Source organism: Pygocentrus nattereri, chromosome 7 (assembly GCF_015220715.1).
Source record: "Pygocentrus nattereri isolate fPygNat1 chromosome 7, fPygNat1.pri, whole genome shotgun sequence".
Classification (NCBI taxonomy): Eukaryota; Metazoa; Chordata; class Actinopteri; order Characiformes; family Serrasalmidae; genus Pygocentrus; species Pygocentrus nattereri.
In genome coordinates, this window is record NC_051217.1 from 27,402,587 (window position 1) to 27,426,791 (window position 24,205).

General features: G+C 37.2%; 2 protein-coding genes across 4 annotated transcripts in view; both read right to left on the reverse strand.

Moving 5' to 3' along the window:
- Positions 1 to 2,449: 2,449 nt before the first annotated feature.
- Positions 2,450 to 21,146, reverse strand: fam118b (family with sequence similarity 118 member B). 3 transcript variants are annotated; one of them, XM_017723444.2, is made up of 8 exons: positions 19,897 to 21,146; positions 19,498 to 19,572; positions 18,292 to 18,381; positions 17,471 to 17,723; positions 11,048 to 11,275; positions 8,502 to 8,630; positions 7,281 to 7,578; positions 2,450 to 2,896 (listed from the first exon to the last, which is right to left on the reverse strand). In XM_017723444.2, the coding sequence occupies exons 3-8, from the start codon at positions 18,372 to 18,374 to the stop codon at positions 2,883 to 2,885; spliced, it is 1,005 nt and encodes a 334-aa protein (XP_017578933.1). In that variant the 5' UTR covers positions 18,375 to 18,381; positions 19,498 to 19,572; positions 19,897 to 21,146; the 3' UTR covers positions 2,450 to 2,882. The 3 variants fall into 3 exon arrangements, with proteins under 3 accessions (XP_017578933.1, XP_017578932.1, XP_017578929.1); XM_017723443.2 differs by having other exon boundaries at positions 19,839 to 21,146; XM_017723440.2 differs by having other exon boundaries at positions 19,712 to 21,146.
- A 129-nt stretch (positions 21,147 to 21,275) lies between these two features.
- ilvbl (ilvB (bacterial acetolactate synthase)-like) overlaps positions 21,276 to 24,205 on the reverse strand; it is a 32,079-nt gene continuing 29,149 nt past the window's right edge. The window contains exons 15-16 of the mRNA XM_017723439.2: positions 23,862 to 23,967; positions 21,276 to 23,382 (exon numbers count right to left, since the gene is read on the reverse strand). Coding sequence (XP_017578928.1) covers positions 23,204 to 23,382; positions 23,862 to 23,967 — 285 coding nt within the window. The 3' untranslated portion in view covers positions 21,276 to 23,203. The remainder of the gene's footprint in view (positions 23,383 to 23,861; positions 23,968 to 24,205) is intronic.

A 24,205-nucleotide genomic window follows, 5' to 3' on the forward strand; every position in this document is an offset into this window, starting at 1 on the left:
TGTGTTTGTGTGTGTGTGTGTGTGTGTTTTCTGGTACATTGCAATTGTTTCCCTTGTAAACATGGGAAAACCTGTCATACATTATAGCCCTCTTGCTTCCCTCGCCTGAAAGAGCCCGTTAGGTGGAATTTGAAAGGTGAACTGCAGCAAAAATGAAAACAGAGCTGTTTCTACATACTCACTGGCCACTTTATTAGGTAATATTAAAGTAAAATTCGTACCCCCTTTTGCCTTCAGAACTGCCTTAATTCTTCATTGCATACTTTCAACAAGGTGTTGGAAACATTCCTCAGAGATTTTGGTTGGTTATTTGAGTTACTATTGCCTTTCCATCATCTCAAACCAGTCTACCCATTCTCTGACCTCTTACATCAACGAGGTATTTTCGTCCACACAACTGCCACTCACTGGATATTTTCTCTTTTTCTGACCATTCTCTGTAAAGCCTAGAGATGGTTGTGTGTGAAAATCCCAGTAGATCAGCAGTTTCTGAAATACATCAGCCTGTCTGGCACCATTAACCATGCCATGTTCAAAGTCACTTAAATCACCTTTCTTCCCCATGCTGATGCTTGGTTTGCACTTCAGCAAGTTGTCTTGACCACCTCTACATGCCTAAATGCATGGAGTTGCAGCCATGTGTGTTAACAAGCAATTGAACAGGTGTACCTAATAAAGTAGCCAGTGAGTAGTTTCATATACTTATTTTCATCTTATAGTAAGAAAAAAAAGTCAGGCATGTTGGAGAATTTGACAAAGACGGAAAGGTTTGCTGTACAAAGTACACAGACGAGGTAGACATTTATTGGATTGGATTTTACTGGATAAATGCACAGAGCTTTGTAGTTGCTGTTTAACTGTGGAAGATGATGCGCTATAGGGTGCCCTCCCCTTGATCCATTTTAACAGGCCTACATCATAGAAATCATTTTAAGTTTAATAAAGTTATTAGTTTTAAATAAAACATGTAGTATGTAAACACTGTTTCAAATGTATCCTTCACTCCCTGGTCCGTACGGTCCACGGTATGGAAACTAAGATGTAAAAGTCATGAAAATTTTTTGCATTAATCCACCCCTACATTGGTTATCCCTGAGGAGTATTTCATATTTACATTCAAACTCTTAAAAGCATGGTAACAAAAAGTAATTAATTCTAAAAAAAATGGGTTGAAAATGGATGTTTAGAAATTATGACTGGTAAAAATAATACACAGCTGTTATTTGTGGATACAAGAAAAAAATTATTATATGGGCCTTTTAAGATTTGTAGACACCACCCTAGTTGTTTTTCAGTCTCTGTATTCATTATTTGCCTAATTACAGTGGAAGGACTACAGAGCAAAGCATCACAGAAATGAGACTGTATAACATTTCCCGAATAAAGCTGCTAAGAATGTTTAATGACTACTTTTTTTTCAATTCCATGAATATGTTTCTGACCTTCAACATGTGGTTAAAGTATGAAATTATTAGTATTTGACTATATGACTGCAGGAAGGGAGAAAGCTTGAGAGCTGGGTGGTTTGCTCAATAAAGAGTGACTCACACTTGAACTAAACATAACATGGCCTGTACTTCAGAGCAAAAGGGCTGATCTTGGAATAGATTTTTCTCCTACCACTTCACTGACTGATGGAAAGAGATCCTAGATCAACATTCTTACCTTCAGGAGCCACATGAGTACAAGCTGCGAGCCTTGTAAAATGCGAATTTACATGCTTCACTTTAAAAGTCAACCTGAAATCAAAACTGAACTCTTACCTTGTTACTCCAAGACTGGTCATATCATTTAAAAGATGACATTTGTTTTTGTTTTCTGTAATCTTACATCAAAGGTTTATCAACTTTAAATGGCCTTACGGTTTTGTCAATATGCACCCAACAGGTGGGGAAAAATTATATGCTGTGATAGCATGTTTCACCTCCTCCTTCCAATATTCCTACTTACCCATTGTACAAAAAACACTAGCTCAGTGACCATTTCAATGTGTCAGTTTACACAAGGAAAATGCATTAGGATTTCAGAATCACAATCACAAAGACCCGTGACCCTGACGGAGAAGCGGCTTAGAAAATGGATGGATGGATGGATGGATAATCACAAAGAATCTTGTTTGGAACAATGTTTTTTTTCCCCCAAATAATCAGTATTGTGTAATATCAAAGAAAAGACTTTATTTTAAAACTGCTTATAAATAACAAACAAAAAAATCAACAAAAACAACAAAGACAATAAAAATATAAAAGATTTATGAAGAACTCTTTACAACTTCTTTCATCCCTAAAGGAGTGGTCTAGCACTTGGTTGTCATAAAATAATTCAAGATTAATGAACAAAAATTCATTACAGAAAGCTGAGTCATTGTGAAGCTTTTTTTCCAACTCTCACTTTATCTCATGAAGTTTGTGATCTTCTGTATATTATAAGTTAAGGCCTGAGAACCATATACATTTTTATACTGGTCATTTAATTCAGCCAAACACAAACAAGATTTTCAAGATTTTCCATGAGTGTGTGGAAACGTTTGTGGATATGTTTTCAAGGTATTTGTAATGAGAGGAAAATTCTGGATTTCAACCTATATTGTGAATCTATTTTAATTACTCTCGCTCTTGCCTGCTAGGTGGGCAGGGATTGCTAAATGATACTAAACAGGATCTTCCAACTCTCAACCTATCTCTGCTTCTTTTACATCAAAATTCAGTTCACAGTGTGCTTCCTAAAGCCTCGTGTCACCTTTCCCTTTTTACCTGACAACAAGCAGTATAGCTAGTGCGTCTGAAGTCTGTTGTTGATGAGGAACCAGTAACACCAGACAAAACTGGAGGGGTCAGCTGAACTCTGAGACATCGCTCTGTCTAGACTGAGATCCTGGGTCATCATGAGCGGTAATCTAGACAGAGAAAAAGGCAAAGCCACATTTAGAGAGCCACATCCAGCAAAATCTCAGCTCACTGCAAGACACAATACAAAAAGGATTATCCTAAAAGGAAGAAGCCGTTACGTTCAAACAGTATAAAGAATTAAAAAAGAGAAAACAGATGTTTTGGTGTATTCAAGTGGTTCTGCAGGCAACAAAGAAAGCAAATACAGTAAAACAAAAGAGCAGAAAATTATTTTAGAATGTATACTACCATTCACAAGTTTGGAACCACTTGTCTTAATAATTTTTCTTATTTTATTCAATAATATCATGTGCTGAATGAAATACTATAAGCTAGACACCAAATGGTATTTTAAGATGTTTTATTAAATATTTTTGGGAACATCAAAAAGTTTGATACTTTTGTATCTAATATATCTAATATTATGTATTGTAATATACTGTAATTGTCCATTATTAGTCAAATTAGCTGTATGGTTTAATAAATAATATTTGTATATAAAATATTCAAAATAATTAAATTTGTTGGAGCTTATAAAGCTGTAGTACAGCATTATAATACTAGAGACAGGAGAAAATCAGCTCCACTCATTTCAGATCTTTCACTATGAGAATATAACACTACTGGTCTGAAAGGTAGCTGTCAAGAAACCATTACACAGAAAAGAAGAACATTTGCAAATCAAACAATAATCTGCTTGCATTGTCAGAACAATGGACTGGCCAGCAAAAAAAAAAAAAAAAAAAAGTTTGGTGTTGCTAGGGGTAGAAAATTCAAACAACTTTTTGAAAACTGGACTAACAAATTGTGGACGCACTAAATACAGAAAAAAAATATATATTTAGCTGTTCAGGCTTCTGTGCCTCAATTCTTCATGGCATGGATTCCACAAATTGTTGGAAACATTCATATGAGATTCTGGTTCATACTGACATGATTGCATCATGCAATTCCTCATTCCTCAGATTTTTCAGGTGCACTTTCATGTTGTGAATTTACTGTTTTTCCACACCATTGAGGTATTCTGTTGGATTCTGATCTAACTGGGAAGGCAAACGAGGAACACTGAACTCATTGTCATGTTCACAAAATCAGTTTGAGACCGCTTTTACTTTGTGACATGGTGCATTATCATGCTAGAAGTGGCCATTAGAAGATGGGTTAAGTGAGGCTGTAAAGGGATGCACATGGTCACCACCTCCATCTTTCTAGACTGTTTACTGTTGGGTCAATGGATTCATACTGTTGGCACCACTACCATCTGTGTGCCTCTCCAGAAATCAAGAATCTTCAGACCAGGCTATGTTTTTCCAGTGCAGCCTCAGATTTCTGTTCTTAGCTGACAGAAGTAGAACTCAATGTGGTTTTCTGCTGTTGTAGTCTATCCACCTCAAGGTTCGACATGTCCATTAATGATGCTTTTCTGCCTACCACAGTTGTACAGAGTGGTTATTTGGATTACCGTAGCCTTTCTGTCATTATCCACTGACCTCACATCAAGGCGCAAAACAAGTTTTATGCACTGCACTGCTGTCACACAACTGGCTGATTAAATAATTGCATGAAAAAGCAGTAATTTTACATAATCGTCATTTTAACTGAATGAGAAATAAATGAAGGGCTGTCTCTGACTTTTGCATAGTACTTGTTTTATATTATTGAAAATAATGATTCCAAATTTTTGAACTGCAAATCCAAACTTCTGGATGGTAGGGAACATCAGATAACATAAAAAAACCCTAACCTTGTAGGAATTTTTTCTGAGTACTAAAGCCATTTTGGTTCGTATTGGAGATCCTGGGAGAATCAGAACATAGCTAATCTACCAGCACACAACAATCATGCTCACTCAACTTCTAAAACATTGGTGTACATGTCTGGCATTTTACTTCTCTAACACATCTGACTTAATTCAAAAACTTTAGGTGCGTTATTTAGAAGAGTTTTTACCAAGGATAAGTGTGTTGCTAGATATGACAAAGTAGAGTGAATTTACTATAATGCCGGGCTGTGAATGGCTCATTGCCCATTCATTTATAATATGGTGATAAAATACATTAAGATAAAATATACCAATGTTTAATAAATATTATTAATAATGTATTCATGTTAATTGCAATAACCAATTCTTCTGCTAAGCAATGTCATTTGTAAAAGGCCCATATCCTACATTTTTCTAGTGTTTTATTCCTTTCCCCTGGAACCTATTTATAACATCTGTGTAAGTTTTGTACCAAAAACAGTCTTAATTCATTTTTAAATGACCATTCTTTCTTTTTCCCAATAAGGAATGTAAATGAGCTGTGCTCTGATTGGTCACCCTGTGCCAGGCTTCATTCAAAAAGTAGTCCAAGCTGAAATACCCCTTCTAACTAACATGAAGGGGTGGAGATAAACTGCTTTAGGCTGAACAGGTGGACATGCATAAATAAGCTTTTCTGTGACAAAAATATGAATTCTTATTATTCTGAACAGTCATTTTCCATACAGACTGTATGGAATGTGAAGTGAATTGTGTGTTTTAAAACTTTAACAACGTCTACATACTACATCAAGTATTTTATTTAAAATTGATCAGGAATATTTGGTTTAAATCGATTAAACCATTAAATCGATGATTTAACAATATGCTATGTTTGCATAACTTTTCTTGATATATCTACATCATTCTTTGTGATTTTTAATAATTTTCATTAAATCCACTGTGTGTTTATATACACTGCTCAAAAAAATAAGGGGAACACTCAAATAACACATCCTAGATCTGAATGAATGAAATATTCTGAATACTTTGTTCTGTACAAAGTTGAATGTGCTGACAACAAAATCACACAAAAATCATCAATGGAAATTAAATGTAATAACCAATGGAGGCCTGGATTTGGAGTCATACACAAAATTAAAGTGGAAAAACACACTACAGGCTGATCCAACTTTGATGTAATGTCCTTAAAACAAGTCAAAATGAGGCTCAGTATTGTGTGTGGCCTCCACATGCCTGTATGACCTCCCTACAACGCCTGGGCATGCTCCTGATGAGGTGGCGGATGGTCTCCTGAGGGATCTCCTACCACACCTGGACTAAAGCATCCGCCAACTCCTGGACAGTCTGTGTTGCAACGTGGCGTTGGTGGATGGAGCGAGACATGATGTCCCAGATCAGCTCAATCGGATTCAGGTCTGGGGAACGGGCGGGCCAGTCCATAGCTTCAATGCCTTTATCTTGCAGGAACTGCTGACACACTCCAGCCACATGAGGTCTAGCATTGTCCTGCATTAGGAGGAACCCAGGGCCAACCGTACCAGCATACGGTCTCACAAGGGGTCTGAGGATATCATCTCGGTACCTAATGGCAGTCAGGCTTCCTCTGGCGAGCACATGGAGGGCTGTGTGACCCTCCAAAGCTGTGTGACCCACTGCCAAACCGGTCATGCTGAAGGATGTTGCAGGCAGCAGATCACTCTCCACGGCGTCTCCAGGCTCTGTCACGTCTGTCACATGTGCTCAGTGTGAACCTGCTATCATCTGTGAAGAGCACAGGGCGCCAGTGGCGAATTTGCCAATCCTGGTGTTCTCTGGCAAATGCCAAGCATCCTGCACTGTGTTGGGCTGTGAGCACAACCCCCATCTGTGGACATCGGGCCCTCATACCATCCTCATGGAGTCAGTTTCTAACTGTTTGTGCAGACACATGCACATTTGTGGCCTGCTGGAGGTCATTTTGCAGGGCTCTGGCAGTGCTCCTCCTGTTCCTCCTTGCACAGACGGAGGTAGCGGTCCTGCTGCTGGGTTGTTGCTCTCCTACGGTCTCCTCCACGTCTCCTGGTGTCCTGGCCTGTCTCCTGGTAGCGCCTCCAGCCTCTGGACACTATGCTGACAGACACAGCAAACCTTCTTGCCACAGCTCGCATTGATGTGCCATCCTGGATGAGCTGCACTACCTGAGCCACTTGTGTGGGTTGTAGAGTCCGTCTCATGCTACCACTAGTGTGAAAGCACCACCAACATTCAAAAGTGATCAAAACATCAGCCAGAAAGCATAGGTACTGAGAAGGGGTCTGTGGTCCCCACCTGCAGAACCACTCCTTTATTGTGTGTATCTTGCTCATTGCCAATAATTTCCACCTGTTGTCTATTCCATTTGCACAACAGCATGTGAATTTGATTGTCAATCAGTGTTGCTTCCTAAGTGGACAGTTTGATTTCACAGAAGTTTGATTTACTTGGAGTTAGATTGTGTTGGTTAAGTGTTCCCTTTATTTTTTTGAGCAGTGTATATTATCTGTGATTTTAGAAAAAGGATTTAATTTTATAAAAGTTTTGCACCTGTGCTGTTTATATGTGACTTTTATCTTGCTTTAGAAAAGCAGAAACATATAATTTGTGCTCACCACAGCCATTGGTCACCACGTCCCTGTTGCAGATCTCATTGGCCAAACGCTCAAAATATTCAGGCAGGTCGGCATACTCATTGCCATAAGAGATGACCTTAATGCCCTTGTCAAGCATATTGTCTCGGAGCTTCTTGAACTCTCCAACATCCTCTCTGCGCACCAGCATGAAATGCTCCAGATCAGACTTGTGTTTGACTGCCTCTAGAAACAGTGCCTGGAAGGTGGTGTCATCAACTGTCCGTCCACAGCCCAAGAATACAAATGATTTGGTTTCATACAGCTTCTGGATCTCCCTCTTTAGGACAGAGAACAATACAGTTATTCCTGACCAAATGTGACCATAATCTCAGTAAAATCATCTAAAATGACCTAAAAATAGGGTGACCAGACCATATTTGTTCAGTCACAAGACAGTAAAACTGTGTTTGCGCAACAAGACACCCCACAAGGGGCATAAATTAGTTTGTCTAATCACACTGATTTAATATTAGACAGCATTTGCAGCTCAAATTAAATTACCTGCTGTAATTCGTCATTATAGAATAAGTATGTTGAGTGACCTGAAACAAATCTAATTCATTACTGTAACATAAGCTTCTAGCAACTTGTACACAGCAAATAGCACATAGTTAAAACATTTCAGTGCAAAAATGTCTATTTCTCTTAGCTATGTTTAACATTCTGGGGGAAAAAAAGAAAGAAAAAAAAAAAAGTTTACCCAGGACAAATTTTCTTGTTTTATTTTTATATTTTCCTTATATAAAAAGGATGTCATCTAAAAAGCAGCACATGTTGCTGCAAAATGAGTTTTTATCTTTCAGTATTAATGCCTTCACAGACTTCACAGAGTTTGTTACCTGTGCAATGGACACTAATATATCCCTATAGCATGACAGACCAACAGCCAGTATTCCCAGGCTTGTGTGGTTAATCTAACAAGCATGCCGGTCTCTAACAAAACAGGTCAAAGTGAATTTGCAAATCAATGCTTACTGTTTTTATTTCACATACGGTCCCCAACAAAGCAATTGCTCTTTGTTCAAACCAAACCTGCCAAATATACACATACCCTAAGACAATGATTAAAAAATATTGAATCACGTAAAAATCTTAGTGAGCTTTAAACTCTTATATAGGCAAAGCTGTCTGGTGGTTACGGTCAATTCTAGAACTAGAGATAAGCAAGAGGAAAAAAAAAAAAAAAAAAACTCTACTCACCATAACTTCAGTATTTCTCAGCACATTCTGATAACCAGCTGGATGCAGCACAATGCCACTGGGGTTTGTGTAAACACCATGGATATGGAGCACACTCAGCCGCCTTTTCTCTTGAGCCCACTCCAGGACCTACATTCAAAGACAGTAGACAAAGTAAACTCACTCTTAAATCATTCAAACATGATTAATTTCAATAGACATTATCAACACAGATGACAGATTCAGCAAAGGCAGTCCATAAGGAAGGTTTTCAGAGAGGATGATGTCTAAATTATAAATAAATGCAACCTGGCAGTTGTCAGCAGCTAGGGTTGTAACACAAGACACAGTAAAAAAACTGTATGAAAATTAAATATTTGATAACTCAGTCAATCTATAAACTTTTTGTTTACACTGTGAGCTAGATGAAGTTAGAAAATCATGACCATGTGCAAGCTATATTATGATAATGCTCATTCTTACTAGCACCCCTGATGGCGATACATATCAACATTTTATATCTACTCTAGCTTAAACATTGACACTAAGTTTTAATAGGCATTCCAAGTTATAATTTTTACTTTGCTTTTTCTAAGGCACACAACATGACTTTTTGCCCGTTTTTAAGCCCGATTTCCCTCCACAAATTTGCACAATCTGAAGCGCTGTTCCAGGTTGGGAGCTTGATCGGAAGTGCATGATGGCACAGATGATCTAATAGTGTGAGGGGTGAAACAAATTAATATTTAGTCCTGCGATCAAACTCTGAAGTGATTGGAGGCTATCCGATATTATCAAGCATGTCTGACTCACAAACACCACCTCCACCTGAACAGCAGAGCGTGGAGACAGAGGAACTACCTGTAAAACACTGCTGGAGCCTATCCCAGCAGTCATTGGGCAGAAGGCAGGATACACTCTGGACAGGTCGCCAGTCACTGGTCAAAACATTGTACCTTTTTTTCTGATTGAAGAGTGATGTGACTGTTTAGGCTGTTTATTTTCATAAAACATTGTTTTTATTATTATTACTGACTTTCTATTTTTATGGTAATTTGATTGTAACTGGTATTGATGCAAATTAAGTATTTTTCTAAATGCCTATTACGCTCAAATATGCAAGACGAGACATGAATTTGAACCAAAAAAAGAAACTGATAAATAACAAAACAAATTTGAATAATTTTATCTATTAATTTGACAAATCTGAAAAATAAGGGCACTACAGTTATTAATTATGACTTTTGATTAATAGTGAAGTAAATATTAAGTCCTCTTTTGTTTGTTTTGTCACCTTTTTTGACAAAAGTGAATAACTGCTTAATTTGCAGGTTGATTCTGGTTGGTCAATTTATGCATCAGTGGAGGCTCTAGGTTGTGAGCCACCTTTCTCCTATCAGAAGGGAATATGGAGTTCTTTCAATAATAACTTTGAGAGTTTCAGTTGTAACACTGTGTTAAAATGAACTCCATCATGTGGAGGCTGTACTTTACCCTGGCTAACTCTAAGGTGATTATATGCTTAAAAACAGTTGTATATTACAGGCACCAAGAGGGTATTTACAATAATACATGTGTGATTTATGTCATTTGTATAATTTGCCCTTCTCTACATACATTTTGGTCTGACACTTGATAATGACAAAGGTTTGATGTTTAAAGTTAGTATGAATCCCTCTGTTGCAATATTTGGATTTTCTACTGATCTGCCCCCACCCACTGGATTTCAGTCCGATCCTTGCATTCACATCCTTATTAGTAAGCCGTCTTATTTTATTATTGTGGAATTCCTCAAAACCACCTTCAATTGCATTATGGCTCTGTGATGTTATGTATTTTCTTAAATTGGAGAAGATCAGATTCACGATAAAAGGTAACACTGCTGCATTTTAAGCTAAATGGAATTTGTTTCTTTTGTATTTTGATGCACTCCAGGTTATGCCAACAGATTGATGATTTTTTTTTTTTTTAATTTTCCTTCTTCCCCCTTCAAAAATAAGGTTGTTTATATTGTTGTATTGTCTGAAACGTCTTGGTGTGTCAGTGTTTGTACAAGTGTGTGTGGTGCTGTAGGGAATATGTAATCAAAAAAACAAAACTGAGATCGCCTGTGAACTGAGCTATTGGAGGCTATTCATTGTTTTGTCTACTGTTTATCATCCTGTTTTTCTCCACTTGTCTGATGTATCTGGTTCCTCAAATAAATAAAAAAGATAAAAATTGTGAATTTCATTGAACAAAAGCAGTCTTCATGGCTGAAGAATAATTCATGAAAAATATCTGATTACTTGGAGAAAAGATGACATTGCAACATCATGACAAAAAAGCACCTTCTACTGAGACATGTTTAACAACATAAAATAGGTTGTGTCCCACACCCCCCTACTTATTTCTCACATGTCACATAATAGGTCCATCATAAAAAATACATTTGTAATAATAAATTTAAATCAATTAAGATATAAATAATAGTCTCTTCAAAAATTGCTCTGAAAAACAGAATGGCCATCAATGAGCCACAAAAATGCTACAAAACACAGGTGCATCAGTACCAAGTTGTTCTGTACCTTCTTTTCATCTGTGAGGTCCAGGGACTCTAACTTAGTGCCTTGGTGGGCTGCGTAGATTTCCAGCAGATTATCAAAGTTTGTGGTGAGGACCAGCGCCCCGCTTTCCATTAGTTGGAGCACGGACCGCAGCAGGTGCTTCCCTGCGTGCTCCATCTTACACTCCAAATCATCAAACACTTCATACAGGCAGTCCTTGAAGAACGTGGAACGCACATTTCCTGTCCGCTATACACAATCAGAAACAAAATTGCCTGAGTGTGCTTAGAAAGAACAAAGGTTAAGATGTCTAAATAATGTTCTAGAACAACTCTGGTCCTGAAAAGCTACTTTCCTTTTAAGTTTAATTCAAGCCTATATCCACTTATCTGCTCCATCCTTTACTCAACTCTTATACATCTGATCCAACCACCTGGGAAGACAATGAGAAGAAGAGGCGAAGTTGGGCAGAAGGGAAGAGGCGAAGGGAAGAGGCGTGGTTGGAACTAGGCTCTGCAGGAAGGTAGCTCTACAGGATCAGGGTTTGAGACTACAGAATTAAAGAAATATTCCAGCATTTTTCAATCCAACACTTGTTCAACAATCTTAATTCTACAGTAGGCAAAAAGTAAATAAAAACAGGCTTGACTGACAAGTTATTTAATACTTCAACTAATTAAAATTATAGTTTTTTTGTTTATACACACTTATCCTAAACTGACGCCTACAACACACTCCAAAAACTTTGAGATGGGGTATGTTGTTGATAATATGGCTTCTGCTTTGCATAGCAGAATCTTAATTTGCATTTGCAGATGCAGCGCCAAACTGTGATTAATGACAAGGGGTGACAAGGTTTAGTCAAGGCATGTGATTATATTCCTTACAGAAGCAAGTCACTTTTTAATGCAGTGACATGGAAAAGATCAAAGATCACTGGCATTCAGTGCTGATTTTCGTCCTTGCCCTTTATACACAGAGATGTCTCCAAATTCTCTGAATTTGTTATAAATGATTCAGACACTGTAGATGCAATCTACACATTGTGATTGTTCTTAGACTGAAGACACACATTTGGCAAAATGGTGAGCCTGGATCCATCCTTGCTCATGAAGGACTAGGCCTTTCCTTGATGCTTTTATAACCAAGCATGACTAAAAGATGGTTTCTGGAACATTTGAACATATTTCACAATGTTCCTAGACTTAAATTGCTTGGATGTGAAACATGCTAGAGGCAGTTTCAGAGTATGCATATAACAACATTAAAAAGTTGATAAGATAAAAAAAAATTTGTTTTATCTGAAGTAAAAAAGTAGAAGTAAAATTAATTGCTTTTCTTAAGAAATTCACATTCTGTCCAAACTTTTTTAAATTGGGTTTGTAAAATATACAAAAAGCCAACTCTGTAAATATATGTTTATAGCACTTCACTTTATATTGCAAATGTGAAAACTGACAATTACAATTTCACAATACAGGTGTTACAATGGGAATGTCTTACCAAAGCTGTTCATATTAGAGTTTATCCAACTATCAAACACTACAAAACAAAAAAAAGTTTAACAGCAGTTTTGTTTATCTTCAAGGTTTTCTGTTATACACGGTGATCAAGTGGAGCATGTGGAGTATGGAGCAGGCAAACTACTCCCTCTGAAAAATTAGTCTCATCTCGGAAACAACAAACTACATAGATTTACAACTTAATTTACAAATCCCTTTGGCTGAAGAATTCATGAAAATGCTCTGCAAAACTATTTCACAAACAGTGTAATTTTGCTACTGCAACTGGAGTATTCCTTATTTGCACTTTAACCAACACCACTCACAATCAGGTGCAAATAGCTATGGTGTGAGAATGATCTTTCAAAAAGATTGTGATTTTTAGAGCACAGAGAAATGATCCCACCCTTGTCTGGTCCCAGCTAATCCTTATAGCAAAGCACAAAAAATGAACAGAGTATTTCTGAAAAGAACAGATCTGTCCATTTGCTTTGCTTCATCTTGTCAATAGCTTCTATTAAAAGTGTGGTTCAAGTGAACAGGCATTTTGTATTTTCACAGCTATTTTTACATGTGTTTCATAATAGGTAAGGTGTGAAACAACATAAAATGTTAACAAAATTGTTTTCCACACATAGGTTATACTTGGTGGTGTTCTGGTATTATGGAAGCAAATCAGTAGCATTAATATGTAAAATGGCAGAGTATTCTTATGTTTAATTTAAATATCCCACACACATATGCAATTATGGATTCAAAATGAAAATTCACCAGCTTCCAGCTATCTAATTTGAGACAGGATATTGAGCACTGGGAGACAAATTAATTCAGTAAAGAGGAACATCCTGCCCAAATTTCTGTATATATTTCAGTGTCTTCAAGTCTTTTTAACAGATTGTTTCTTTCAATAAATCAAATTAAAAGAAGTATACATTTATGGCATTTTGCTGAAGTATACTGCAGAGATCTCACACAATTGGCAAGATGGCGCTTCCAAATTTGTATCCTTGTATTATTACCGGACAGCTAACATAAAAACATTGCTACACTGGGTTAAGAACAATGTCACAATACCAATACCTGAATGGTTAATTCTGGAGGAGGTATCCATTGGGTCTACTTCTCTAGCTGCTTTATTGTGTTCCAAACTGCCATTCACACAGCCTATTTCTAGCTTCACATCTAACCCAGCTATCATTCACTCAATTCAAATTTGGAACCAGAAGATCATTCTCCCTTGGGGCCTGTCACAAGCAGCATCAATTGCATAAAATCACATGTGTCCCATCATCAAAGGATGAGGCCTTTGCTACCTACTCTAAAAGGGATGTGGTCAATTTTGCCTTTGAACAGAAACGCAATATTCTCAAATGACACTTTTATGGGTACTTATACTTTATGGAGCTCCAGAACTTTGTAGCTTCAAACTTGGATTGTTTTCCATTATGCCCTCCCACTTCTCTGTTAGACTTGGATGTTAAAAACGGGCTATATTGTATAATTTATGAACTACTCAACACATACAATTCGACTTCTTTAGACCTTCAATGTATATGGGACCTTCAATGTATATGGGAAATAAAAGTGATATACAGGAGAGAGGTTTGCACAGGAAAAAGCGCAACAAATACGAGTTTTTTTTGCTAATTTGCATTTTCCCTATATTTTGTACTTTTTATTAATCAGATCAACTTGTACAAGTTTGCGTTTCAGTTTACTATGTGCAAACCTTTGGCAATTTTATTGCACTGCTACCAGAACCACAATTGTACAGTGTGCCATGAAATCTGTATCTTACTTGTAAATGATGGATGTATTACAGTTTGTGAATATGAAATTAAAAAGGCAGATTTGAACTTTACCTACAAACGCTGTGGTGTCCATTCTGTGCGACTTGTGTCTTTTTTTTTTTTTTTTTTTACATGAAAAAATGTTGTTGCACTTCTCTTAGAATTGTAATCATACAGCCATAGAATTTGTAGAGAGGACTGCCACTGTAATGTTTTCTGGGTTTGTCAAACATTTTTGACATGTTTTTGAGTGCTTTTGAACTTCAGTTATAGGAGATTGTAATGATGCCTTCTGTACATTCATGAAATCAGCATGAACTGCTTCACTCAGCTGATGAGCTGTTCCACTTGTTAACCAATCCAGTAGCAGTAATGCTAGTGTCATACAATCCAAAACCCCTTTTCTGTAGAAAAAGCAATATACTGGGAAGCTTTCTTTCTTTTATTGAAATACATCCTTTCACTTTGCCAAATTATGAAGATCCTGGGCAAGTGGTAAACTGTTTTAACTTTTTGTTTTTACCTATTTTGCTCCATTCACCCGTTTATTTAGGACTCACAGACACCCTCTGGTGATCTGCTGTCATATTTTTGATATAACAGGAGAAACAGGAAGTGACCAGCTCTAGAACGACCCTGAGAAGTGTGAGAAGCTGGCAAATATGGTTAAACCCAATTACTTAAAAAGTAAATTAATTATAATATTCTCTGTGAAAATATTTATAAATATATATATATATATAAAAATCATGTGCGGGCATGGTGTATTAACATGTGGAACGAGATCCTAATGTGTGGCCATGAATTAATTATCTCATTCCCATACCTTAACTAAGTTGTGGCCAGGAATAAGACGTGGGAACAAGATTATGCCTTATTAATCTGTAGTTGAGACTTAATTATCTCATTCCCAAGCCTTACCAAGTTGTGGCCACGCATTAGGACCTTGTTGCCACAACTTCATTATCTCATTCCCATGTCCTACTAAGTCATTGCCATGCTTTATTTTTATTTACATGGAATGTCACAAGCAGGGCTCTGCAGGATTTGTTGATACACTGACAATACTTTTCAATACTTCTGCACTTTCTCACATTAAGACACAGAGCTTGATTTACACAACCATGTATATGCATTTTTCTTCATATTTGGGTATTGACAGACTTCCTTTTATCTTTTTTATTGAAGTATTTTTGAATCTTTGAAAGGTTCTGCACATTGTTATAGTTCAGTCCTGCTAATTTTTAATTATTTGGCTATATACACAAACAAACACACACACACACACACACACACACACACACACACACACAGAATCAATAATTGGTAGACTGGTCAACAGTGACAGCCCTATGAGCTATTAAGATAACTGAGAGATTACACAAACTCTCAGCCAAAAGGAGGCTTTGTGTTACCAGAGAGACTCATTATTTAGACAACCATGTCTCTGAAAACCTCTGACATCAACTGGTGGTCTTTACATTGGCTGTATGTACTTTGAACCTGACCTGATTTTTTTCAGTGGCAAAGATTTGATTTTGAACTTCAAGACTTAAGGGTTTAAAAAAAAAAAAAAAAAAAAAAAAAAAAGATCAAAAAAAAAGCAAAAAGATTTTAAGAGTTGCCACACAAAACAACTTACATTTACCTCCACAAACAAAATTACAGTAGACAGCTTGACAAATTTATCACTTTATGCTTTAAAAGGCAAATTCTAGGCATTCTAAAATTAGCCTTCTTCCGCTCTGTCTTCATTTGTTCACAGTACTCATGAAACTAGGTTAACCTGCTGACATTCTATGGGATTTCAAAACTTTACACCAGAAATTTGCCTCCAAAACTGAGTGCTGAGTATGATCAGACAAGCCAAGTTCAGTGCAGTTTTAAGGTTGTTCTTTGTTGTTTTTTGTACTATTAATCCATAATAATATGGGATAATAGTAATAAAGTATTAACTAATATAATAGTAATACAGTATTATTACACAGACATGCTTAAATGGCACCGCAAAACTTAAATGTAGAATTGCTTATCTACTTTGTCACAACACAGCAAACAGCTGACATAAAGCATCAATAACACAGAAGACACATGGTCCATTCTGGCCCAGAGATCAGCAGGGCAACATTGGAAAAAAGTCTGCACATTGTATTGCCTAGAGACACTGATGCATATGTTCACATAATCACAAACAAGGTTCAGATGTAACTGATTTCAGTTACTGAAAAGACAGGCAGTTTATCCTGTCACAGAGGGTTTCAAACCTACAAGCCTGTATACAGAAAGACGTTTGTTTGATTAGCACCATAGAATCCACAAGAAAACAGAACTTGTCAAAAGAGATCAGCACATAGTCATGTCTACTCACATACTATATGTGAAGACTGGCATCTACCAATAAATTTCATATTTATGTCAGCCATGCTTGGACTCAAAACAGTCAAATCATTGTGGCAGAAAGCCAAAGGATTTCACATAAGAAAGTAGTGAAACATTAGTCGTGCACACAAAACAAAAACCAAAATCAGTGTTCAACAATCTCCTTGCAAAAAACAAAGGGGATCACTTTAGGCAAGGTTAATATTATTTAATGCTTTTATTTACTTAATAAAGCCAATGTGAGTCCCTTCATAAACTGAACAGTGTTTCAACTTCACAGTCAGTCTACTAATAACAAAACAGCTCTCAAACAGCTTTTATGCTTGTAGCTGTATCTCTTACCAGAGAGAGTTTCTGAATGGGATCATGAGCTTTCAAAATGACTTAATAAACAAATTTTGCTGATACCCACATATACTGTGATAATACTTATTTCAAATCTCCTTCTACTCTCTCACATCAAGAAACAAACCAATATTTACACAATCATTTATATGCATATTTGTCACATATATGTGTATTTATGTGTGTGTGTTTTCTAAGATATTCTTTGTCTTTTTAGTAAAGTATTTTGGTATCTTTGAAAGTTTCTGCACAGTATGTTATAATTGGGTTACACTCATTTTAATTATTTGGTCCTAAAACACACACACACACACACACACACACACACACAGAATACTCAATTAAACAATATCAAAATAAATCCCAGTCTACTAAGAACAAGTCAGTTCTTAATAAAAAGCCTTTATGTAGAATGGTAGGTCTCTTACCGGAGAGAGTTTCTGAATGAGGTCATGAGCAACATGCACCAGGTTCTTGTCCTCCTGTAGACTCTTCTGAAAACGCCGGCTTTCCTCCTCCTCCAGCAGGTCAAAATCATTGGCAGCATCCAGTAATGCCTGTATCAGGCCTTTCCAGGAGCGGAGTGCTGGGACCTGTGGAGCCACAGCTGAGCTTACTCCAGTGCCAATCACCAGGACCAACTCTGGAGCACGTTTGGTTTTCAGGCTGGGCAATAACTTTCTGCAAGAAAAAGAAAGAAAAAGACAGATGGGTTGGTTGGACAGTAATAAATATCAGAGAATAGTTGTGATCACACTAAAAAAGTGCATAAAGAGAACAAAACTTTAGACTGTTAGGTCTGAGTAGGTTAAGTACAAACAATACCAATACCACAGAACCAACAATATTTTCTTCCTCACACCATAACATAAACATATTGTTTTCTATGTAATTTCTAATTACTAATAAGAATCCTAGGACGTCTCTTGGTTTAAGAGATTAAGGAAGACAAAAGTTATCTTTAGCCTACTAATACTGAGATCATACCCACTACTAAGCATAATGTAGGTTGATTACGAAACACCATCTGGGAGCTTTTGGCTGAGGCAAGACGCCTTGTCAAATATAGTTAATGAGCTATTGGACTGATTTCTTGCGGGAGAATTAACAGATCTGGACTGGTTCTTGGAATTTAGGCTACTGGCGACAAAACAACATGCAGGCAAAATTCTGCCCCAGAAATAATAATAATGGCTCAGAATAGTAATTACAAACACCAGACCACTCCATCGCTTGCAAATATGATTACCTGGCTTTTTTAGTCACCGTTTCACCATCCTCAGAATCAGGAGCAGGTCGCTTCTCTGTCTTGACCGTCACAACAGAGGCCATTCGACTCCTACCGTAGAAATTGGTTCAAACACGTTACTAAACACAAAGTCTGACGTGTTCAGTACTTCTTGATGGTTAAGCCATCAAGTGCTTAAACGCTGTTACAGTTTTAGGCTGCTGCACACAAAGTTTTTGGCATGTGTTGGCAAGAATTCTATTCTACATCTATGTCAGCAGTTTAACCATACAGCTATAGGTAATCCTAATTGTTCTTTTTCGTCAAGCCACAGAACGGAAAGAGATTACGGGATTTACGTCATCTGTACATCCAATCATTCCTGGAACCAGCCAGGAAAAAAAAAAAAATCCAGCTGCTCCTAATATATCAGTGTCCAGCTGACTACGTCTACCTTCCTTCTGCGTGAAAAGATGATAGAATAACTTCTGTCTTTTCTAAATTACAGTAAGTACAACAAGAATCCTTTCTGTGGCAAAATGTTACACCGGAGCTCCTGGCAGAGTTTATTTGAAACTTGCTTTTTATCAGCGCCCACTGTGATTTTGTGACGTGTACTTTCTGCTAAAATCATTCCCATACAAATAGTCGGGCTCCGTTATGCCATGCGGGATTCCATGCAACTTCTGCCTTAGACGTGGTTGACATCTGGTAATAAGAAGCTAGGTAGCGTGGTTTTAATTAAATCAGTTAAGTTACACAGGCTTAAGTATCTTTATAGTTAAATAGCTAATTAACAGGTCACCGATTGAGTTACACTCTTGTATCTTGCAACCAGCAAGGCTGTTAAGTTAGCCACCCGTTAACAGATCTCCGGCGACCGTGGCTAAACTATCAAATAACCTAGTCAATGTCATCTAACATAACTGACAACGCAGTTAGCTTTATATTGCCTCTACCACTTGAATCAATAATCTAAGATACTACACACGATCACTGACCAACAATTACAGCAAGTGTTACTTAGTTATATAGTTAGCCAGACGAAGGCACATGAGCTAATAAGCTAACAAAACTAGCCTAGCTAAAAGACAATAGGTAACTTTGAGGCACAGAGGAGAGATTGGCATCATTTGTTCAGACAACACCAAAGATGGTTAATCAGGTAACCTAGCTAATGTAACGCTACCTTTCTGAAACTTTAAGGAAGTGTCAAGCTTCGCTTACCCAGATGGAAAAACTTAATTCCCGTATTCTTTGAACTTCAGCTGCATAAAAATCCTTCTGTGATGTATGAGTCAGCTGAAGAAGAAACACATTTTGTCGTTTAACACAGAATTGTGCTGGAATTACGTTAGCATTATTAGTGTGACTCCAAGCAAACGATGATTTTGGGTCTTGCCTAGCTACTAAAGGATAACTCGCCAGCGAATCCTCGTACCTGTTATACCTACCCACGCATTGTATGGGAATAACCGTTTTGAAGTAACGTTAACTTAAGCGTAACGGATCTAATTAACTTAATTTTTTAAAAGACGATGATTAAATCATTCCACTGTGAATTCTACCTGCATCATCTGTTTCCCAGTCACACTGTTATTAAGCGACCAGCGACTTAGAACAGACCCTAAATTGTAAACTCCACCTTCCTTCCTTGGACAAGCCCTCGTGGTTTAGAAAGAGAGGAGGGAGGGGAATACATTGGTTAGAAGTGTTTTTAAATAACTGTATCAGAGTTCGTATAAATCAAAAATGACTTTTTGAAAACACGAAGTCTTTTTTTCAGAAGGATCAAAGCAAGAGACATGAAAAATCAACAGATGGTGAGATTCAAATCTGAAAACCAGACTTTGCAAATGTTCACATGCTCTTTTTATAACAGGCCAGCGTTACTAAAGCCAGCCAGTGTCCCCATTTAACTGGCAAGATGTAATGTTGCTCCCTGCCACCCCCCATAAACTAGTTAATAGTGGGCAGTAGACCATTTTAGACATGACATGGTGTACCCATGTGAAATGAGGCAGCAGTAGGTTTATGGCTCCCTTACATGCTGACAGTTGTGCATACCTGGGGATCTAGTCAGTTCGTTATGCTGATTTAACCCTTGTTGCTCAAACAGGATAAGGTTGACCTTTTAGGCTCTGCAATTGCACATCATTAAGTAACCTGTTTCATCATCAAATTAAAAAGGCTCCTAGTTTCCCCTTGAGTGGAAAGCATCCACAAGTCTAGAAATGTTGGACTCCTAAAAACTTTTTTCCACCCCTCCCCCATCACCACTGTAGTTCTTCATCCTCAGTGACCTTTATGGCTAAAATATTCCTACATGTCCATCATATATCATAACCACAGCTTGCTTATATTGTCTTCTGTCTTCTCTCCTCCTGTCTGGCCAGATTAACAGAGATCCCAGTCATATTTATTAAATGTTTTCAGAGTTAAGATTGCTCACTCAGGATTTTGAATATAGACATGCGGCATATAGGTGGAGCTGCTTTTTGAATCTGATGTCTTTGATTTTAAAATATAGAGCAGTAGTCTCTCATTAGATGTCAAATGCAATGCACGAAAATATGTGAATGATAGTCATGCACTCAGTCCATCAGTTTTGGGTCATGCATTTCCTTAGAACACTTCATTTAAATATCCTTGTACATCCTTTCTTAGGTTACCAGCTGGCAGTGACAGTGAGTATAATCATGTACTATTCTGTCCACAAATTTACCATGCACACATTAAAGAAAAGAATGCAGTAACAATAGGTCTTCCATGTTCAACTGATCAACATTTCTCAAATACTTTAATGAATTCCCAAATTAAAGATGTCAGATAGGTTTATACAGGTTTCATGCATCAATAAATGTTAAGACACCTGCCCATCTCTTTTTGTCAACTGCCAAGGTGATTTTAATTAAATTTGAATAAAGGAAGATCTATATCCATGTTTGTAGAAGACTGTGTTCTAAGGAAATGCTTGTTTTAAAAATGTGACAGCCAGTTGGTGGTAAACTGCAACAGGAAAGATTTAATTAGTGAGTAGTGCAATCTTCAGATATCCAACTGCAACAAAACTCTAGTAATGTACTCTTTTGTAAACAGTTTTTTTCATTTAGCAATTAGAAGCTCACTATCTTAGATACAGAATTTAGTTCCACTCCTTGTCAACATATATATTTTTTTTAAACATGACCAATCATAGCTACAGGTTTAATATTTCAATTATGCTGGTTTAATAATCTGTTACAGGTCTCTTCACAATTAGGTACTCATAGGTGTACTCTTGTAATCATTAAATATGAACAGCAAAGGCAACTTTTACCACTTTCAGGCAATTTAAAGATAAAGGTAAAAAGTAACCATTCAAGCACTTTTTCCTTCAAAAAATGACCTCAAATAAACAAACAAACAAAAAAGGCAAGAAAAAGTATTATTTTTAGGACCTTGGTTCTGATTTGCACTGAGAACTGAGCAGACTTTGCAACCTCCATTATAGACCTCTGTAGCTGTGTGTCCTTCTGTAGCCCTCGTTATGCCCATATAAGGAACTAAACCCAATTTCTCTATGGCTAAAATGAATAGGGTTTTCGAAAAACCGCCTCTATCGCACCCTGTGTTAAATAAAAAAGTTCAGAACCTGATACATTTGGTCCTATGTACATTTCTATCCCGAATACCACTGGATCCTTGGAATTACAAGGTCATAAAGAGCTATACCAATAATGCTCCATGCGAACTAAAGCTACTGCACATCAATTTGCTGTCACTAAGCTACACGAACCTAAGGTGGGCTGTAGCGTTGGGCTGTAGCGGTGCTCTGATGAGCCGTGCCGCCTTATCAGAATGTTCTACCATAGCACATAATTTGAGGTATACCCGTAAATAAAACTTCTGGGTGGGATAATTTGATAGACTAAAACTCCTTATCAAAAATAATACGCGTGATAGAACTACGAGGCTGAATTTAGCTTCTTTTTTCACAGTTTCTTGTTTGAATATTCCAGTTCCACCTTAAATGGTGCAGCAGCTGTGAGTAGCTCTAACAAACATTAGCAAACAACACAAAATACTGACCTGTTAGTTCAGTGAAACAGCAAAAATAAGTTAAAGTTACTCAGCTGTTAAGCGGAAATAGAGAAACCTCCTCATATGACTTTCAATTCTCCATGAAGCTGAACTCATCTTCTTTTTTCTGGCTACTTGTTTGACTTTTCCTGTTCCACCTTAAATGGAGCAATGACTGCTGTGCCATTTAAGGCGGAACAGGGAAAGTCGAACAAAAATCTGGCGAATGTCCTGAGAAAATGTTACCAGCATTAAAATAATAATTAGGATATTCTGGTAGCCTTAAGCGGTGAGAATTATTAAGACGAGTCTATAATGGATTAGCCTGAGTGCAGCTACGTTTGTAGTCCTTTTCAAATCAAGCTAAAAGGAGAGATGTATCATGTTTCAGTGAGCATCAGATGAAGAACAGAAAACTGCAGGGAAACCTGATGTTGTTCTGACTTCTTTTCATTTCCCCTCAATCTGTACATGGAAATGTACACTGCCAAAATCCTCTTAAGGAGGCTGCCAGTCAAATGACGTGAATTCAGTGCACAGTGGCTTTAGCTTATATGTAGCAATATTCATATTTCCACTCTTTAACGACTTTGTAATTAAGAGGATTCAGTGATTTTCTGGAGAAGAATGTTCACAAGAATAAAATGTATCAGGTTCTGAAGATTTTTATTCAACATAGGGAACGATAGAGGCGATTTTTTTGTAAACCCTATTCATTCTGGCCATAGAGAAATGAAGACCCGGAGTTTCTAATATGGGCATAAGAACATGGCGCAGACTACAAAATGACTTCAGTGGTCTATTTCCTCTGTCAATTCATGCCTTTAACCATTTTAAGGCTTTAGGCATTCTAGGCAGAGCACTGTACTCTCTACACAGATATCGAACCATCCCTGAAGTTGGTTTTCCCTATGAGAACATTAAGCAGCACTGCCTTGCCCTCTCTACATTCCCTCTGTGCCTGTTTTACAATTTCTTCAAATTGCGACTCATCCTCACGCCCAATGAGGTGACCTTTGCCACCATAGCCATCAGCAACAATGTGGTAATCTGTGCAGAAAAGCAAAAACAAAACAGAAAACATTTTCAGATAATTCCTTCCATAATCATTGTCTGTATTCAGTGTACTACTGACCTTATTAAAATCAAAACACAGGCAAAGGGAGTAAAAAGAGTTGGGTTCAAAGTAAGATTTGCAAATACTTTTTACAAGATTTCTGCAGTATGTGCCCACACCAAGAAAACTGGATTACTGGGCTGTCTATAGTTTGTGTGCTTTTCTAATGTAAATAATCATCTGAACTAATAGGGACTGGCAGGCCAGACCAAATACACATTTTTAAGGTAGTAATAAGGGAAAAAATTAAAGAACATCCTTTACAACTTGTATAATAATCATAATGTGACATGTCTATATTTTACAGAATCACTAGTTACAATAACAGTATGTAGAAGCACTGTACTGGAGTAATCATCCACTCATAAAAGTTAGATAACAAATAATTTAACTTTTAAGTAAAACATTTCACCTGTAAAGGCAAGATCACAGGCTACATTGCTGCCCAGAAGGGGGACTTGTTCCCTGGAGATCTGACTCCAACAAGCATCATTTCCAACTAGTGCAATTACAGGTGTCTGGCAGGGGAGAGCAAGACAGGTATGTTGTAAAAACAGCATTCATAGTCTATTGTTATGAAATGGTCCAATGTCTGCATAAAGATGTGGCAAGTAACAGTGTCATATTAGTTAAAAGCCTACTTGTACTGAACTTTTAGCAGTCAGTTTTAAACTGTTAAGTAGTTTATTTATGTACTTAAGTAGATAAAAGCTTTTTGAGCAAATGTGTGGTTTGTGTTGTTGTTAACAGTGTATT

What these genes read in the sequence shown, in the direction of transcription:
- fam118b (XM_017723444.2), bottom strand. Translation starts at nt 18,374, where the DNA reads ATGGCCTCTGTTGTGACGGTCAAGACAGAGAAGCGACCTGCTCCTGAT. An exon ending in TCATTCAGAAACTCTCTCCG is followed by an intron (nt 11,276 to 17,470) that starts GTAAGAGACCTA and finishes GATTGTGTATAG; the next exon opens with CGGACAGGAAATGTGCGTTC. An exon ending in ACCTCACAGATGAAAAGAAG is followed by an intron (nt 8,631 to 11,047) that starts GTACAGAACAAC and finishes CTTTGAATGTAG; the next exon opens with GTCCTGGAGTGGGCTCAAGA.